The 21010-nt window shown below is 39.9% G+C and overlaps 1 protein-coding gene across 3 annotated transcripts in view; it reads left to right on the forward strand.

Moving 5' to 3' along the window:
* The window catches only part of MGLL (monoglyceride lipase), a 156569-nt gene that overhangs the window by 111824 nt on the left and 23735 nt on the right, over positions 1–21010 (forward strand). For all 3 annotated transcript variants that reach the window (XM_043982062.1, XM_043982052.1, XM_043982043.1), the window contains exons 4-5: positions 4797–4933; positions 6661–6771. In XM_043982062.1, the coding sequence (XP_043837997.1) occupies positions 4797–4933; positions 6661–6771 (248 nt within the window). The remainder of the gene's footprint in view (positions 1–4796; positions 4934–6660; positions 6772–21010) is intronic.

The raw sequence follows: 21010 nt of genomic DNA on the forward strand, positions 1-21010 counted from the left end.
AGACACTTTGCTAAAAGCTTCTATGGTTCTATTTTCTTTAAATATGTATTAAAACTACAAAATGGTACCACCAATTGTCACATCAGCTGATCTGCCAAAAGTGTAAAACCATATGATAAGTGCAAATTAGTCTCAGTGTGAAATGCCTAGTTGAATTCATCAAGAATTCCACTTCAGGCATGAGGTAGCTTTAGATGGAAAGGAACATGGTGAGAAGCAAACCATGGGAGCTATCTTTTCACTTCACTGCCATCCTTTTTGAGAGGCAGTGTGGTATAATGGGTAAGGTCTCAAGAAGACCTGGATACAAGGACTACCTGTGTAATAGTAGAAAAGCCACATGTGTCTTAGTGCCCCAGGCTCCAGAATGAAGATGAGTTGCCAATCTGCAAAAGGTGGGGCAAATAGAGGGAAAAGTGTAAGAGAATAAGATGGAAGGAAATACACAATTAACCATCATGACCATGAATGTGAATGGAATGAACTCACCCATAAAACAATAGAGGATTATGTTAATAAAAATATACTTGAAATGCAAAGATTCACACAGAGTTAAAATAAAGGGCTGGAGCAAAATCTATTATGCTTTAGCTGAACTAAAAAAAGGATAGTAATCATGTTCTCACACAAGGTAACAGTAAAAATAGACTTGATTTAAAAAGATAAATAGAGAAACTACATTATGCTTAAAAGCATCACAGACAATGAAAATAATATCAGAGCTTAAGATATATGCACTATATTGCATTAAGCAATGCAGAGTAAAATGAATAGAACCAGGAACACAATTTATACAATGACAGCATTGTAAAGACAAATAACTTTGGAAGACTCAGGAATGCTAATCAGTGAAAAGGCCAACTTTGAAACATGCTACCTACCTCCCAATAGAGTGGTAAAAGATTCACAGCGCAGAGTGAAACATACTGAACATGATTAATATGGGATTTTGTTTTACTTGACTATGAAATTTTATTGCAAGGGTTTTGTTTTTATTTTTAATGAAAGTTGGGAGGTTAGAGAGAGGCAAGGAATAGCATTCTCCTTACCCCCACTCCCCCCCCCCAAAAAAAGAGAAGAGAATGGAAGGAAGGAATCACAGATGAGCAGGACAGCTTTGCAAATGACATATTGAATTAATCATGTACTTAAAAAGAAAAGCAAGTTCTCTATAAAAGAGATTCACAGTTTCATGTGCAATCTTCCCCTTCTGTTCTACAACATATATGGAAATGCTTATTTAAATTGGTATTTGTTAAGTTCAGAATAAAAATAAATAAAATTTTAAAAAGAAAGTTATTTTTTGGTACTCAGACTTTGAGGCTGACTGAGAGGGTAGGACCAACAAAATTTGATCTAAGACTTATGATAGTGCTAAATTGGTAGTTATTTAAAACAATGTGCAGAAGGTTTCCCCTTGCTTATGTTGAACTAATGTTAGCTTTAGTGGAAAGACCACTGGGTCTGGACTCAAAGACCTGGGTTCAAATCATGGCTCAGTCAGTTACTAACTATGTGCCCTTATGCAAGTAATATCCCCTCTCTAGATTTTAGTCTCTTCATCTAAAAAATGAGGATGTTTGACAACATAATCTATAAAGTTCTGTCTAGTTTTTAATCCTATGATCCTAAATTCTGTCTCTACCATGGTCTATTAAGCTTGTGACTTGGGGCAAATCACTTCTTCTCTCTGGGTCTCAGTTTCCTAATCTGTAAAATGGTGAATTTGGATTAAACGATTTGTGAGACCTCTTCTGGGTTTTAACATTTATGGGTTATATGGGTTAGATTTAGTTTACATGATAAGAAACAAGGTGTCTATATGTGTATATAAGAACAACTATAAGAGAATGAAAATGTTTCCTCTCCCACCTCCCAACCCACTGTTCCAGAGCAGAGGTTCTTAACCCAATTTGTGTCATGAACCTATCTAGCAGTCTAGTGAGCATTGTTTTTAAAGGCTTAAAATAAAATACATACTATTACAGTGGAAACAGAATATATTGAAATACTAGAGAGAGAGAGAGAGAGAGAGAGAGAGAGAGAGAGAGAGAGAGAGAGAGAGAGAGAGAGAGGTTTATACAGAGTCTACACAGAGAACCCCCCTGGGCTAGAAATATCTTTTAACCCTTCATGTGGTTTATTTATTTTTCTGCAAATAAGAATGATAAAAGTAATTCCTCCCTCCAGGGATGTCATGTGTATTAGTTAATAACCCTCTAAGATCTTTGAATGAATGATTCCGAAGAAAGGGATGATTTCTCCCAGATGTTGCCCCTGTTCACCAAAAAGCATTCTCTCCATTCGCATATTTCAGTTTTCAAACCATCCTATCAACTGGCTTTCTCCAGTGGCACCGGGAGGCAGCCGCAGCCTCATTGTTTCTATAGCAACTAATGTACATCAAAGGGGGGAGAGTAGAGGGAAAAGAGGGAGATGACAAAGAGGAAAAAACAGCACAAATATGTGACATTAAAACAAACAAAAAAAAGAAACCTCTGAGTAGGACAGAGGGTAGCCTAGTTTTATGCCCACTTCCTTGGGAAGACTTTTCTCAAACACACTTGCCTTTTTAAAAAATGTGCACAACAAACAAACAAACAAATGTGCACTTTTATATATGTGCTTTTTATAAAAGGCAAATGTATATATATATATATATACAGACACACATACATACGCACACATACATATGTACATATATAACTATTAAAGCATATATGTGTGTATATATGCTTTGATATGTGTTTATTTATTTGATTCATTCATTCATTAATTCATTCATTCATTTATCTTCATCTAAAGCTGCCCAGTGAGCAGGCAGAACTGAGTCCTCTCCTGGTGAGAGGTTAATATCCTAACAGGACTATTGGGAGTAAGCAAAGGGAAAGATTCAAGGTAATTTTAAGCATTATTATTGTTATCATCATCATTACCATCAGCCTAGCACTTCAAAAAAACCATTACTCCATCATCCTATCAAATGCTTCATGATTGGCCATGTCTGGATAATTCGCTTTCTTGAGCTTATTCCTGATTTGTATTCTGAGCCCCAAATCACATGTCCACTGTTTATTGCTTGGCCATTACTCAAAACCTTTGCAGCTCGCTAGGACCTGTCAGAGTTTGTGTTTCTTTGGTAGAACTTTTCAGGTGACCTGGGGTCTTCACTGTGCCACAGTGTGGTGGAAAACTAGGACTTACATAGGAGACCTTGATATTGCTATTATGTTGTACCATGCTTGTGATTTCACTGGAAGAGAGTTCCTGGGGAGGCCCTCCTGCTAACAATGAAGACTGGCATTTTCTCTACAATTTCTAGTCTTAGTGAGTTGCTCCGGACACTAAGAGTCCAGTTACAAAGCCAGTACATGTTAGAGGTAGAATTGGAACCCAGTTCTTCCTTCCTCCAAGACCAACTCTTTATCCACTATACTATGTTTTATTGTTGTTGTTGTTGTTGTTTTTGTTATAACCAAAACCACATTCTGCTTGTCTCACTTTGATAGGAAGGTAACCTTAGGTTGCTGAAGGCTATGCCACTCTGCAAAGGCATTGAATGTGAACTTGATGCCTGTCTCCTGAGGACAAGATTAGCTAAACTCAGAGAGTTTCAATATCAGGTTGTCCACTGAGTGATGAAATCTTTAGCCAGAACTCTCCAAGACCAGTGTCTCTGGGAGGCAGCATGAGATTGTTGAAAGAGCACTGGTTGGGACAACTAAGTGGCACAGTAGATAGATCACTGCAGTAAAGACCTGAGTTCAAATCCAGCCTCAGACACTTACTAGCTGTGTGACCCTGGACAAGCCGTGTAACTCTGATTGTTGAAAGAAAGAAAGAGAAAGGGAGGGAGGGAAGGAAGGAGGAAAGGAAGGAGGGAAGGAAGGAAGGAAGGAAGGAAGGAAGGAAGGAAGGAAGGAAGGAAGGAAGGAAGGAAGGAAGGAAGGAAGGAAGGAAGGAAGGAAGGAAGGAGAAGGAAGGAAGGAAGGAAAAGAAAAGAAGGAGTACTGGTTTGGGAATCGGAGGACACAGGTTCAAATCCTGTCTCTTTAGCCTGCTACTTGGGTGACCTTGGGCAAGTTGCCTCATCTTTGTAGACTTCATTTCTTCATCTGTTTAAATGACGGGGTTGGAATAGATGGCTTCAAAGGTCCCTAGGCAGCTGGGTGCTGCAGTGGATAGAATGTTGGGCCTGGAGACAGGAAGACCTGAATTCAAATCTAGCCTCAAACACTAACTAGCTGTGTGATCCTGGGCAAGTCACTTAATTGCTATCTACCTCAGTTTCCTCAAATGTAAAATGAGCATCATAATAGCACCTAACTCCTAAGGTTGTTGTCAAGATTAAATGAGATAATATTTGTAAAGTATCTGGCACAGTTAGGCACTTAATAAATGCTTCCTTCCTTCCTTCCTTCCCTCCTTCCTTCTTTTCTTCCCTAGATCTAAGATCCTATAACCACCTCCTAAGGCCTAAAGGGTTTTTCACTTGTATTGGTGGAAGAGATGCCTACATCCACAGAACCATAAATCCTTAATGTATTAAGATAAGAATGCTTTGTTCACACTATAATCCATTTTTCTCTTTACATTGTATCAGCAATACAGTATTTTCAAGAAACTCTTGAACTTCTTCTTTGCTTCCTCATTGGTATTATTATTCAACTGATATTATTCAGTGAGGAAACCATCAGAGAACTCAGTTCCCACCACAGTCAGCAGCAAGGCTGCTATGCTTTCCACAAAATTTCATGGGACTCAGTTGTGTTCCATTTTATTCCCTTTCTTTTTAGTTGGCCATGGGCAGAGCGAAGGCGAGAGGATGATCGTGTCTGATTTCCATGTTTTCGTCAGAGATGTGCTCCAGCATGTGGATTTCATGCTGAAAGATCACCCTGGGCTTCCCATCTTCCTTCTTGGGCATTCCATGGTAAGCTGTTTCTGAGATCATAATGGTGGTGGTGGTGGTGATAGATGGATGGATGGATGGATGGATGGACAGATAGATGGGATGGATGGATGGATGGATGGATGGATGGATGGATGGATGGATGGATGGATGGATGGATGGATGGATGGATAGATGGTTGGATGGATGGCTGGATGGATAGATGGCTGGATGGCTGGATGGCTGGATGGTTGGATGGATGGATGGATGGATGGATGGATGGATGGATGGATGGATGGATGGATGGATGAATACATACATACATAGATGATGGATGGATGGAGAGATAGTATAGAGTTTTTAGGCTTCACAAAGTGCTTTATATATGTTATCTCACAATATATAATAGCTATTCTTTTCTCCAGCAAGGCATAAGGATTAAGAAAAGATTAGGGATAGGGATTAAGAATGTTGAACTTGCAGTCAGGGTACCTAAATCCAAATCCTTTGTCACTAGGAGAAAGTCAATTAACCTCCCTAGATGCCAGTTTCCTCATCTATAAAATAAGAGACTAGATGGCTTGTATGCCTCCTCTCGACTCGGAATGTATGGTTTTGTGCTCCTAGGAGCATCTAGGTTCCAATAGCCTTGTATGAAAAAACAAAATGGATTGAAGAATGAAGTAGAAAGGGAGAGGCCTCGCCTCCTTGCCCAAAATTCTCTCCTCCTGGCTTGTACAGCTCTCTTTGTATCCTTAGTATTCTGTGTTCCCAGAGAGTTTAATGCTTGTAAGTCAGTGCCAGATTCACAGCCCTGGAGCCCAGAGTCCTGGCTATGGAAGGAGGAGAGGATTTTAATGTCTGGCTTATTTATCTCGAGTGCAGAAACTGCAGACAAGGTTGCCAGCAAGTATCCATTGAGCTGGTAGGATTTGGTTGTTTGGGAATAATCAGATCATTAAAAAAAACAAAACAGTTTGGTTCCACTAAGTCACCAGGACTCTCGAGTTGTAATCAGATAATACTTTCTGATCACTCCAGACCAAAAAGGAAAAGTATCTTGATTATAAAGAGAAGATTAAATGTAGCAATTGTTTTTAATCTGGGCATTGTGGAGTTGCCCAGTAGAAGTAGGAGCTAGAAATAAAGGGACCATTTGTAGGAACTTTTCAGATTTGATCCAAGGAGACCTTTGGACCAGTGGAAAGCCCTTGACACGTTATAAATGTACATTACACTTTAAAATCCTGTGCCAATTACCAAGTGCCTGCCCCCTTGGAATCCTCTTTCCATTTCATCAGACGAACTGGGCATTGGTCCTTAAGTAGCAGGAAATTCACCAAGTGTTTTCCTTGGGAACTAAGCTTCTGTGATCTTTACTAAGCGAGCGATGTAAGCACCTCCCTTTTCTGATCTGATTACTAAAAATCTCACACCACCCTGACTGGGTCCATGCCAGCTTTGGGCTAGAAATGAAGTGTAAATGTGTTATTGTTTAACTTGCAGCCCACAAGCAAGAACTTTATTTATATCTCGCTGAAGTGTTTGCTCTTGGAAAACCCAGAGAAAAACGTTTGTAATAAAATAATTGTAGTCCTAGTTTATCCAACATTCCACAGCTTCCAGTGAAAGGTAATGTCCCTCATTCAGTGCTTCTGGTAAACACTGTGATTTAGGGGAGAGGTGTCATGAATGTCATCCCTTTGAAATATTGCCTGTTGCCTAAAACAGATGAGCAACTCATGGTGCCTGTTAACTTCTTGTTGCAGGGAGGAGCCATTGCCATCCTAACTGCTTCCGAGAGACCAAATAATTTTTCTGGCATGGTGTTAATTTCACCTTTGGTGGTTGCCAGCCCAGAATCAGCAACAACTTTCAAGGTAAAAGAGCATATGGTTCTGTAAAACATTACTCTATTGCAGGTTCATGGAGTAATCAAAAATATCTTTGGCATTCATATTTACTTTGATTTTACATGCAATTCTAGATTGCTACTACTATGATCCCGAGATGTCTAAGGCCAAGTAAGTTTTTCAAAGACTAAAGAAAAATTATTTTCTGGTGCCTGTTTTTTAAAGGAGGAAAATGCTATATATGCTTGATTAATTAATTATATTATTAACTATTAATAGATTGACTCCCAGTGAACCAGTTCCTAACTAATTAAGGGCAAATGCCAAACTTTGTATTTAGGAAGAAGGAAACAAATATTCATCAAGCATCTACTGTGTGTCAGGCATTGTGTTAAGTGCTTTACAGATTTTATCTTATTTGATTCTCACACCAACCCTGAAAAGTAAGTGCTACTCTTATCTCCATTTTACAGTTGAAGAAACTAAGGCAGATAGAATTTCAGTGAGTTGCCCAGGGTCACATAACTAGTAAGTGTCTGAAATCAGATTTGAACCTAGGTCTTCCAGACTCCAGATTCAGCACTCTATCCATTATGCCACCTAGTCACCTAGGCAAGTGAGTCATGGTGAATAAACAGCTGCTGACCTTGGGATCTGGGATACCTGGGTTCAAGATATGCCTCTGATACATTCTAGCTATCTGACCATAGAAAAGTCACTACTGGGGCAGCTAGATGATACAGTGGATAGAGCACTGACCCTGGATTAACGAGGACCTGAGTTCAAATCCAGCCTCAGACCCTTGACACTTACTAGCTGTGTGACCCTGGGTAAGTCACTTAACCCCAAATGCCTCACCAAAAAAAAAAAAAGAAAGAAAGAAAAGTCACTACTTAACCTTCCAGCACCCTGGCACACAGTAAGCACTTAATAAATGTTTTCTCTAGGTATCTAAGACTATATGTTCTGGAACAATTAATTCCCAATCAATACTGATAAAAGTTTTCTCACCAAGGGTTTTTTTTTTTTTTGGTGAGGCAATTGGGATTAAGTGACTTGCCCAGGGTCACACAGCTAGTAAGTGTCAAGTGTCTGAGGCCGGATTTGAACTCAGGTCCTCTTGAATCCAGGGCCGGTGCTCTATCCATCACCAAGGGTTCCTAAACCAATGAAATTGCAGACTTATTCATATAAACCTATGCATGTTTATATGTGCATAGATATATGTTCTAAGCATGAGGAAGTAAAGGATTTCTACACAGAACTGAATGGGACCTTCCAAATTAAATCAGTATACAGTGTGATACTCCATAACTTCAATACAAGTAGGAAAATGTCAAAATGTCAAGAAGTAAGTGGTAAAAAGTGATTTAGGAAAAGAGAATTAGAGTGACTGGAGGTATATAGAATCTAGCCTCAGACACTAGCTGTGTGACCCTAAGTAAGTCATTGAACCTCTATTTGCTTTAATCCACTGGAGAAGGAATTGGCAAACCTCTCCAGTATCTATGCCAAGAAAACCCCATGGACATTATGGTCCACAGGGTCAAGAAGAGTCAGACAAGACAGAACAACCACAATGTAGCACTGTGCTAAGAGGGAAAGTCCTTGCCCTCAATAAGCTAATATTCAAGAAGAAATTACAATGGGGAAAAGATGTGGCATATAATGGAAACAACTTGATCTGAATGATTTGAGTAAGTAATTGGCATGAAAATTGGGAAATGGACAAGAAATATAGTGTTGACACTGATATGGTCAATACTTCTACACAAGCCTTAATCAAAAAACATTTGACCTGCCTGGGAAGTGGAGAGAAGTGACTGCCTAAGGCAGTACCATTTTAGAGCATAAACTTATTTTTTTTTAATTGTGAAGGATAATAATAGACAGCTATAATCAGTCCTATCTCATTAAGTAATGAGAGGCAGGGGCACGGTTATTAAAATCAGTCATCAAACATTTTTAAGTGCCTGCTGTGTGCCAGGCTCTATGCTAAGTGTTAGAGATACAAAGAAAGGCAAAAGATTGGCCCTGCCAAAGCTTATCATGAGGTCAAAGTAAACAAAATCATCCCAAAGGAATTGAAAGATAAAATGGAAGAAAATCAAAGAGATCTATAAAGATCCATAGGACAAATTGTTTTCACCATTAAAGATAATCAAGCTTCTGCCCCAATATCACAGTCCCAGATTTGCTTGTTGGGGAGGTACAAATGACCCTGAGGAGAACAAAGCTGGGGAAAGTGGCTCTATTGGACCAAGTATCCAATATGGAGAATATCTGTGATGGAGAAGACACAATTGTGAAGGAATCAAGGGACTAATATGCCAGGGGAAGATAACAAATGTCATAGAAAAAAATGTTCAGTACTTCTTAATACTCAAAAAAGATAATAGAGAAAATATCAGCAGCTACCAACCAATATACCTACAGAAACCATTTAAAAGAGTTTGTTCTGACCATCCACAAAGAAAACTCCAAGTGGATGAAGACTGTCTATTGTCTAGATGTGGGAAAAATAACCCACCAGTACTATGAAGACTGGGTGCCATGGAATATTTCGTTTATTACTTATACATAGAGCTTTATCAGAGAATCCAGTCTACTCAAGTCTGGTCTAGACAACAAAAATCTCTCAATAAGTGTAACAAAAGAAGACTTTTTGTAATCTTGGGGTAAGAAGAATCAGGAAATGGGAGGCACAGAATCAAACAATGGGATATGTGGTAGAGGGTGACTATATCAAGAAGTTGGGGAGAATAATTAATCTATAAAACTATTCACAAAATTAATAGATACTTTCAATGGGGAACCATTAGCAAAATTCTCCAGAGTATTCTGAGAAAGGTTAAAAAACCCCACAGACAATGGATAATCAATAATTATACCAGCAAGCAGAACAAGCCTTTCATTGCTTTATTTGGAGGCATCAAGAGTTCCCTTAGTTCCATCAGATTAGCAAAACTGAGTCTAATCTGAGTAGGCCTTTGCAGTAATGTTAAACTCTTTAGAAGGACAACAGAATAAGACAAGCCTCAGTACCTGATTCCACACAGCAGGTCGATAAACATTTATTAAGTGCCTACTGTGTGCCAAGCACTGTTCTAAGCAATGGAAATACAAAGAAAGGCAAAAGATAATCCCTGGTTTCAAGAAGCTCACAGTCTAATGAGGAAGACAAAGTGTGAACAACCATGTACAAACAAGCTACATACATGACAAACTGGAGGTAATTAACAGAGAATTTCACTAGAATTAAGGGAGATTTGGAAAGCCTTTACTTATTAGGACACACAGCACAGATGGGCAACAAGTTGGACCCAGAGCTTAACTGGAGGAGAAAAGCAGCCTGGCTCGCCTTTAGGAAGTTGCAAAGTTTCTTTAGTGACCCAAACCTTCCCATGGAAACAAAGGCCTGTCTTGTAAATACCACCATTCTACCACTTTTAGTGCATAGCAGCAAGACATAGAACACAGTAGATTCCAAAGAATTAAAAATGATTATTGAATAGATAGCATCATATGAAGAAATTAATGAGATTTGTGAGGGGGTTACATCATATAACCAGGGAAGGATAGTCAAGGTAACTAAAGGATGTCAATGGCAAGATATGTGATAGAAAGAAAAGTTAGGCTGGTCCTGTGGCATAAGTCAATAGATTTATGACTTTCTTGGTGTTGGTACTCCCTCCAGTGATATGAATTGCAACACCTGCCTACTCATGGGCATGCTAAGAATTCATGGTTGAGACATTTTAGAAGATGTGTTAATGCTTTCAAAAGACCAAGTATTGCACTGGAGCCTCAGGGCCCAGGGGATGAGATTTGATTGTAAATGAAGGGAGGTTATAACAAGGTCATGATGCTTGCAGTCACCAGAAAGACCCAAAGGCAAACCTGTCTTATATTGAGTTCTGTGCTAAAGTAATTAGTGTTAGAATGAGAGCCTGGCATATAGGGTATCCATTATATGCTGTAAAATCTTGATTTTCCAGTTCAAGTGAAAGAGTCTGGAAGAAAAAAAATGGACACGGTCCAGATTATTTGACACTTTTATTAAAGAACCAAAAAAAATCATGTTATCTGAAAAAATATTTCCTTTTAATTTTGTGCCATTTAAAAAGAATCACTAATGACTTACAGAATTGTATTCTATATTAGTACTAGATTAAAAGGGTTGATACAGGGCAGCTAGGTGGTGCAATGGATAAATCACCAGCCCTGGATTCAGGAGGACCTGAGTTCAAATCTGGCCTCAGACACTTGACAGTTACTAGGTCTGGGCAAGTCACTTAACCCTCATTGCCCTGTGAGGAAGAGAAGAAGAAGAAGAAGATCACAGAGATCCAGAAGATATCATTTTTCTCACTTAAAAAAATCTGGTGTTTCTTGTAGGTCCTATTCATTTCTCAAATGTCAATGTTTGCCCTAATTAACCCTCTACTCAGAAGCCTGCAATGGCACCCCTTGCCTACTGAATAAAACCCAGAATCCTTAGCTGGGAATTTAAGGCCCTTGGTGATCTGGCCCCAATCTACCATTCTAGTTTTATTTTCCACCACTCTATTTAATAGACTCTTTTGTAAGGATATGGTGGGTTCAAAACCTCTCCATCCCATTTTAGCATTAATACTTTAACTAGGAAATAAGGTGACTCAGTCAATCAATCAATCAGTCTTTAGCCTAAGGGCAAAAGATGTCCTTTAAATAAGAAATGTGTTTTGTATAGTCCAAGGAAACTTGGCCATGCCCCAGGAGTCATATATAAATTACAAAGCTAAGCTGGAACTGGATTCTTTCAAAAGGTTGGAATAAGCATGGCATTTGGCCAAACTCCATGAAAAAGAACTGCTTAGAGGTGGGGAAGGACAGTGCCCAAGAAAAGACTGCTACAGAGGACTTTGACCTTCCCATAAATTCCCTCACCATGTCTTCATATCAGCTAACAGCAGTGTCTACATCAGGATCCAAGGAAGATGAGTGCAAATTTGCCAGTTTTAAGGGAAACTTCTTGAGGAGCCCACAAATGGGAGACAATGGGTCTAGCAATCCAGAGTTTCAAGTCACCCCTTGTCACATGGGTTCACTTTCCTTTTGACTAGGTATTTTTGGGAAATTGTCATAGACTTTTGGCAGATATTTGGTACCCATTGTTCTAAAATACTCCTTTCTAAAAGCTGCTCAAATTATACTGACTAAATTGATTTTCAACTGATAATCGTGGGAGGGGGCACCCTAGTAGGATCTAGAGTCAATGGCATTAGGGAATCACTCCTGATTCTTCATGGGGTACTCACAGAACCCTGAAGGGTAGTTAATAGCTAAGTTGTGGGGACCTGGCTAGTCAGTAGGAATGGGAGTTGGGAGGAATAAGGATCCTCAAAATTTATATTGGCTAGTAACTATAGCCCAACTGGACTAATAGTCTTCCCTTGTTTTCTTGTCTCTGTGTCTTTGCATACATGGGGCTTTCTACTGAAGATGGATCCCCTTGTTATCTTAGCTAGTTCAAATTCTCCCCATATTTAAATGTAAAGCCTTCCTTGATCTCCCCCAGTGAAATGTAATTTTTCCCTCCTTACCATTTTCATAGTACTTTCTTGTTACCTGTTTTGTAAGCTCTATTAGATTGTAAGCTCCTTGAGGGTAGTAACTTTCTTTTGCCTCTTTTTTTGTATCCCCAGCACTTAACACAGTGCCTGGTACATAGTAGGTGCTTAATAAATGTTTATTGAATTGAATTATATAGTAGACCATGAACTCCTTGAGGACCAAGGACCATGACCTATATTTGTATCCAGAGGTACACTGAAGCCAGCTCATGCCAATTTGACTCATGAAGTTCAACTGTTAAATGTACACCTCAGAAGTCAGCCAACACTACAGATCTGGGCTTGGTTTATTGTTTTATTGATTTATAGACTTAAGAAAGTGATGAAGAAAAAGTTAGTAATGCAAATTAAATTTGAGTATCCTGCACATACATCCCCCCCCCAATCCTGAGAGCTGATTGTTAAACAATTACTAGAATACTCTTATTTATTATATCCCTTGAAGCTTTGTGAACAAGGTTTGGCAAATATAGGTATTCATAAGGGTTTATTGATGGAATAAATATATTTTAATCCATTAATTGTGATAATATCAATAATGAGGCAGTACAGTATCTCCCTGGGTTCTAGTCTTAGCTCTGACTCACTGTGGGGATTAATCTAGATGACCTCTGAGGTCCCTTCCAGCTTTGGGATTTTATTATTCATGCAGTCTCACAGACTATCTTCTTATTGTGTAGACATTTGTCAGTCATGCCTGCCAACTCCTTCCTTGCTCTAGCATTTCATAGGATAAAGAAGGTGTGAGCTTCCAAGGATCTAAAAGATCTCATCTGGAAGAAGCAGAAACAGAAACCCCAGTGATTCACTCACTGTCACGCAGCTAGTTAATGGAAGAGCAAGAACCTGGACCCCTGGGGTTCTTAACTCCTGTAACATTGCCAAGTGCTACCCAAACCAGATTAAAGTGTAACCGAGAAATATTTAACAAAATAAATAAAAACACAATAGGATATAGATAACATTTATGTGGTGTTCTGAGACAATATATGGCCTGCAGAGACCTTTATTTAAGGTATAGTGGCCTTCAATTTCTATATAAGTTTGGCACCACTGTGTTAGAGCATTAAGCACACAATACAGCAATAGCTAAGTGGTGCAATGGTTAGAGTGCCAGGCCTGGAGTCAGGAAAACCCATCTTCATGAGTTTAAATCCAGCCTCAGACACTTACTAGCTGTGTTACCCTGAGCAAGTCACTTAACTTTTTTTGCCTCAGTTTCCTCATCTGTAAAATGAGCTGGAGAAGGAAATGACAAACCACTCCAGTATCTTTGCCAAGAAAACCCCAAATGGGATCATGAAGGGTCAGACACAATCGAACAACAACAACAGAAAGCAATTCTTTGGCCATCCACCCTCCAGTTCCACCTATCAAACATAGGCTGAAAAATAGCCCAATCCCTTTAATATACATCCATGTTTAGTACAGAAGACCAATATATTTTATGCAATTCTGGGAAGATCAAGTGTTGTTGACCTTTCTAGATTGTAAAAGCTTGAGTTTGATTTATTGTTTTATGGGGTGTCTAGATTTTAAAAAGTGATGAAGAAAATATTAATAATGCAGTTTAAATTCTAAAGTGTGTCATGTACACATTTAGCCAGTTGTTAAACATTTACTAGCACACTCCTGGTGGCCCTTCTTTCTTTCAGCATCTTTAACAAGAAGTGCAGAATAGGGGGGCAGCTGGTGGCGTAGTGGATAAAGCACCGGCCCTGGATTCAGGAGTTCCTGAGTTCAAATCCAGCCGCAGACACTTGACACTTACTAGCTGTGTGACCCTGGGCAAGTCACTTAACCCCCATTGCCCCACAAAAATAAAAAAACAAACAAAAAAAAAAAAGAAGTGCAGAATTGGAAGGGTCCTCATGGAATCCAATTCCTTGCCTAATTCAAGAATCCCTTCCACAAAATCCCCAACAAGTGTCAGTGATAGAGGAACCACCATCTCCTGAGGAAGCCCATTTCATTGTTGGACAATTCCAATAAACTCTTTATACTGAGCTGCCTCACAGTAATTTCCACTGGTTGATTCTATCTCTGTCCTCATATAATATGGCTTTGAGTCTCCTCATCATTCAAATGCAAAGTCTCTCCCTTATTTTTGTCTAATCTTTGCCATTGGACCAGAGAAGTCTAGGTGTTCAGCCTGAAAATTTGGGGAATAGCTCTCTACCTTGGTTTTACAACATGACCTGAAGAACAGTGATCCAGCACTCTACTGATAGGCTGAGCCTAGGAGCTTTTTTGGTAAAGTGGGTTCACTCTCTGAAAGCTCCCATAAAAGCAGCATCGATGTAGCTCCTAAAGATAGCAGAGAACACACATCTCATTTTACCTTCATGCTCATCACAACCATCTTCTCTTATCCCCACTTAAACTCCATTTGACTCCATCTGGAACAGCTATGTCAGTTACTTCTCCACTGAGATCTGTGCCTCTGATTGGCCTTCACCCAAGAGCTTTGCCAATCTATGATGCTCTTCCAATGAATTCAGACACAGTAATCTCAGTGGGCCAGCTGTGGCCATGACCTTTCATCTTTGGCAGCCTCTTTGTGCAAGTGATTGAGACATACAATTTTTTTTCTTATCTCTCACCTTAGGAGCCTGTTTTATAACCTAGACCCCAGTTTTCCTAAGTATAGGGCTATTTGAATATGATTTTTCTAAGGATTTGTCCTGATCGGTTGAGATTTGAATATAGCTTTCACAATCTCCATGAATGTGGTTTTTTTCTTCAACTTGGTTCTCCAGTGAATGTAGCTGGACCTTTTAAAAACATAAACGTCTCCTGAGGACTACATACTTAATGGACAACTGTTGCTTTGAGTCCAAAGTGTACTTTGACTTCTCATATAATTTGGCTATCTGGTAATCCATTCCATTGAGAAAGAGTTCCAATGGAAAGGTCACTGGACTGAGTCGGGTTATGTGGTCATACAAAAATTTCCTCAATTTTCTCATCTATCAAATGATGGGGGATGACCAGATGACTCTGAAAGATCTTTTAACTCTGACATTCTACATTCAAATGTCTCTTTCTACCCTGACTGTTCTACCCTGTTCTGAAATCCTTCCCACTCAGATACTCTGTTTTACAATCTCAATTTCTTTACAATCTAAAATATAGATATATGGCTCTGTTTCACTCTGAAATTCTATCTTCTATTAGTCCTTTAAGCTCCGACATTCTATAATAGAATCACAAAGTTAGAAGAGATTTCCCAGGCAATCTCTTCCAACCTGCTCTGAATAAGAACTCCATCCAACCTTGCAAGAAGAGCTCCAGTTAGAGAGAACCCACCACCTCTCCTTCCTCCAAGGTAGCCCATTCTACTTTGGAATGGCTGGTTAGGAATTTTTTTGTTTTGCTTTATCTTTTCTTTCCTCTAAATTAAATTTGCCTCTTTGCAACTTTCACCCACTGCTCCTTGTCTTATTCTCTGTAGCCAAGCAGAAAACAAATTTAATTTCTTATTTACATGGCAACTCTTCAAATATTTGAAGGCGTCTACCATGCCTTCCATTTCCCCTAAGACCTCTCAAGGAACCCTCTGGCACTAACTCTCTGTATCTGGATGGTCAGTTCTTTGCATGTCTAGAATTCAATGCCTGACCATCTATCTCTCTCCCTAGGACTCAGTTTCCTGGATGGAATTAGATAATCTCTAAGTCCCCTTCCAATGCTGAGATATTCCAATGCTGATAATATAGTAGGTTACATGATGCTATAACTGTCAAAGGCTACAAGATCCTTTGATCCTTTGAAATCTTGAGCTTCCTATAGTCATCTTTGTAACTTGTCCATTTATTCCTATCCCCTCCATTTAGAATTATAGTTATTGTAATTACCTTTTCTCATGTCAAGCCTTTCACCATCAGAGGTTTAAAAATGGTCTCAGGGAGCTATTAAAACCTTTTGGATCAATAGGCTTTTGTGAATGTCTACAGTTCCTGGAGTGGCAGGAGCTTCGCTGACATCATGAACAAGTTAGCATGCCACTGAATCATCCTTTTAGTCTTCATTTTCTCAAACATGTACTGTATGAGGGCTCCCCACCATGCTGGAGTTTCTCACTAATCAGAAAGCTGGAGTAGTTTACTAAATCATATGTTCTGTAACTTCTGGGAATTTTTTTCTCCTTCCATGGATGGCAGTCCTTTTATACACAAATTGGGTAACAAGAAAACATTTAGATTCTTCTGGATGTGACCTCATTGGGTATAATGACATAAGTCCAACATCTCTTGCCACCCCGCCAAGCTGCTGCTCTAAATGATCTCGACATTTTCATCATCAGTTCTTACCTTGTCTACATTATTAATAGGCAGAGAGAATTGATCCTAGAAATGAACAGATATAATCAGGAAGATGTGTAGCCTTCCTTATTATTTCTTTGTATTAGACTCTTAGCTGGCCTTATGGATAGGTTCTCTTCTCAAGGAGATGGTACCTATCCATGGTGCTGGCCACTTGCTGAACTTAGATTTTTGGGATTTCTCCACAACTCCTCCAGGAATCATTGCAAGACTTGAAAGGAATATTGCATTCGGTAACAGCCAAAGCAGCTCATTGGAGTCCGATCATTATTTGGGTGAGCTTCACCAACAACAAAACCTTCTATCATTTCCCTCTCTGTCACACTTCCTTCTTCTTTAAATGTGCAGCTGAGCTCCTGGGGGGACAGCTGTTGAATTGGGAACTGATGAGCCAGAGGGAGATGATTTGAGAGGAGCAGCAGCAAAGACCACTGGGTTCATTGCAGCTGCATCTGATTTCAGTTCACTTCATCTTTTTGCGGTGTGTGCCTGTTGAAAAACTGACCAACAATGTCATTGGTGTCTGTTTCTTCCCCCCTGCCTCTTGGTATCCTGCCTCACTGTTCTCTTCACCTCTTGGGATCTTTTGCCCCCTCCTTGGTCTCTCCTCCCATTTGGTGGCTCCTAGCATCTTCTGCTCGTTCCACTTAAGTTTCCCTCCTCTCTACTTTCATCCATTTGCTTTCTACCCAGAGTGTGATGATAATGAAACAGATAAAACATTATGAGAATAAAATCTCAAATGGTGTGGGAAAATAGGGGAGGGGGAGACTGGTTGCATTTGACAAAAACATTCTACTCTAGGACTGAGCCCTCCCTCTGAAAACTTGAGTTCTTCTGAAGATAAGCAGTTTCTCTTATCATGAGGCAGCAAGTGACACAGTTGATAGGATACTGAGCCTGGAGTTAAGAACACCTGAGTTCAAATCCAGCCTCAGATTATGAGCTATGTGACCTTGGCAAGTCACTTAACCTCTATCTGCCTCAGTTTCCTCACTTGTAAAATGGGGATCATAATAACATCTATCTCTCAAGATTGTTGTGAGGATCAAATGAGAGAATATTTGTAAAGCATGTTGCCTGAAACATAGTAGGAACTTAATAAATGTTTCCTTCCCTTCCTTCCTTCCTTCCTTGCTTCCTTCCTTCCTTTTATCTGATGTATCATGTGAATTGTCCAGCCCAATGCCCTGCCTGGAAAGACCTGTAACAAATACTGTAACATCTTCATTCATGTTGCAGTCATGGAGGGCTGCTAGCTCTCATATCCATATATAATTGAGTATGCAGTTCTTGTTGCTATGACACCAGCATTTCCATCAGTCTTTAACTCTAAGAGCTGTGGTTGTAGTTTCATTGTTATGACCTCATTCTTAAGGAAGCAGCCCTGAATTCTTTCAGCAGTTCCCCACCCCCCACCCCCCAGGAATTGGCTCACACCCGCCACCTTGGGAGGAGACAAAATGACTTGCCTCTGTGTCTTTTTCAAAAGATATAGTACTTAAATGGATTCAGTGACCCATCCACCTTCTCCCTGCCGTACTACAAGTGATGCATTATCATAATTATCCTTTCTGTTTGTGCTCAAGAAAGTAATGGACCATTGAAAGCAGATCTAGTTAGAGCACCCATAAGGAGCTTGGAATGTCCCACCTAGCAGTGGGATTGTTCAGAGCCTAATAAATCTTGGGGTGATGAGGATTCATATATCCTCACCATAGGGGATGGAGGCTTCCCATTATTAATTCTGCTGTAATAAAGAATTAGATGGCAGTAGCTCTCTTAAGAAAATTAGCTTTTTTTCTTTTCTATGAAGATCTTTTCTTTTTTAAAAAAAATCCTGTGGTGCAGAAATTTTCCCATTTTTAATTTTCCCTGTGCATAAAATAAAAGGAAAACAAGGGAGTAAATCAATTTCATGGGAGTAGAAATGTTTCTCTAGTCATCATTCACATGTCCCTACTCACTTTCCCATTTATTCACAAGCCAGATGGTTTGGTTTGGGCAACTTCACTTCTGAACCTTAGCAGAAGTTAAGCATCACTTTAAGACTTGTTATCATTATCATCTTTGTCCACTCACATATATTTACTATCCTTTGGGAAGATGACACTATTCTTTGGCACTTTTCTTTATTAAACATTTTGGCTTTTAAAAAGGAACAATTAAGAATCATTCATGCCTAGGTACAAGTAAATAGGTAAGTATATATTTCTGTATGCATCTTACACAGTGTCTGTGGGCCCAGGATCCAAAGGAAATCAGGTAGTGTCAAAACAAAAAAAAAATCCATGTTGTAAACTCCTAATTCTACTTTATTTTGTTGATTGATGGGTACTGATGGCTCTAGGCATAAGTGAGATGTGACATGCAGGGGTGGGGCTGAGGGATGGATATAGTTCCAGCTACCAGGCTGATGTTCCAACAAGAAACAGAACTGGACATAGACCCATGTGTCCTAATTCCAAGGTCAGTGTATTGTCCCCTACACCATAATGTCTTTCACGAATAAATATACAGGCTCATTTCAAGCAGAAAATACTGGAAATAGATTCAAATTTCAGCCATGAGTAATTTTATTTCTCCCAAGGTCCCCCTGAGGTCCCTGATTGGGGAAAGGTTCCCTGGATTAGTGAGGACAGCAGGTTGCCTCCAGGAGAGGGGGCTGATGACATTTGCAAAGAATGTCACTGCTCCTCCTTCATGCCCCTCCCTTAGAGCTGTTCTAATTTCAGCAAAACAGCTTCCTTTTCTCACAGCTCACTTTTGAAATAGCACCTTTCATACCCAAGAGCCTAGAAACCCTCCAGAGCTAAACACAACCTCTGTCTGAAAATGTGAACAAAATTGATCTAGAGCTAGGGTGCTTTTTCACCTTCTTAAAACAAGAGGTGATGGAAAGGGAGAGTAAAAGACCAAGAACCAGCAGTGAGATGTTTGCCTTTGTCTAGGTAGCACCCAAGTGTACAGTGTTGGGCCTGGAGTCAGGAAGACTCATCTTCCTGAGTTCAAATTTTGCCTCAGACATTTACTAGCTGGGTGACCCTGGGCAAGTCATTTAATCCTGTTTTCCTCAGTTTCCTCATCTATAAATAATTTGGAGAAGGAAATGGCAAACCAGTATCTTTACCAGGAAATCCCAAATGGGGTCATGAGGAGCACATACAACTGAAATGACTCAACAACAACATTACTACCATCTGATTAGAAAACCACTATCCCAAGGTCAGAGATGCTCAGACCAGCTGTGACTTAGATGAGGGATTCAGAAGGCTTGGTAAAAAGAGTACAGGAGGGGCAGCTAGGTGGCGCAGTGGATTGAGCACTGGCCCTGGAGTCAAGAGGACCTGAGTTCAAATCCGGCCTCAGACACTTGACACTTACTAGCTGTGTGACCCTGGGCAAGTCACTTAACCCCAAATGCTTCACAAAAAAAAAAAAAGAAAGAAAGAAAGAAAAAGAGTATAGGACTACTTATGTATTTTAGAGCTTCTTTATTCTGAATCCCATTTCCTCATATGTAAAATGAGGTTATTGGAGGCAGCAAGGGAGTGGTGGAAAAAGCAGAGACTTTAGAGCCAGAGAGGAACTGAGTTCAGTGAGTCACTCTACAACTCATTACTTGGGTGACTTCAGATAAGCCACTTCCCTGCACTGACCCTCAGTTTCCTGATCTGTAATATGGGTGAATTAGACAAGATGGCCATTACAGTTCTGCCTTCTCTAATCTACAAGGCTATATAGAATGGGGAGGGGGGGGGGGAAAGGTCATCCCTTCTCAGGGCAGGATTTTCAAATGCAAACTACATATTAACGGTAAGACTTTGGGTAAATCTCTCTAAATCTCAGTTTCCTCATCTATAAAATGAGGTGGTGGTTTGACTGGGTGATCTCTAAGGTCCCTTCCAGCTCTAGCGGTCTATGGGTATCTGGTTCTTAGTGGTCTTGGGTGATCCATGGTCAATCAATTCCTCAAATCAAGGTCATGCACCTTTTGCTATTTGTGGCCAGGCTCCCACGGGAAATTGCTTCTCATATAGAGCACAGCCACAGAGACCAGGCATGGTTGTAGAATCGCTGAATGACTGTAGGAAGGGCAACCACGGAAAATAAATTTAGCAAGGAGCATGTGTGTGTCTGTGTGTGTGTGTGTGTGTGTGTGTATTTAACTGCAGCAAGTCAGGCAAAAGCTTCTCTCCTCAGCTCACCCACAGTGGCCAAGAGCCAAAGCTGGTTCGCAGCTGTGTGAATTAGAAGGCGCCAAGCCCTTGAGAACATTGCTTGCAGAGTTTTCAGTCTCAGGACGTGAACCTGGCAGATGTTCAG

This window comes from Dromiciops gliroides, chromosome 1 (assembly GCF_019393635.1).
Source record: "Dromiciops gliroides isolate mDroGli1 chromosome 1, mDroGli1.pri, whole genome shotgun sequence".
Taxonomy (NCBI): domain Eukaryota; kingdom Metazoa; phylum Chordata; class Mammalia; order Microbiotheria; family Microbiotheriidae; genus Dromiciops; species Dromiciops gliroides.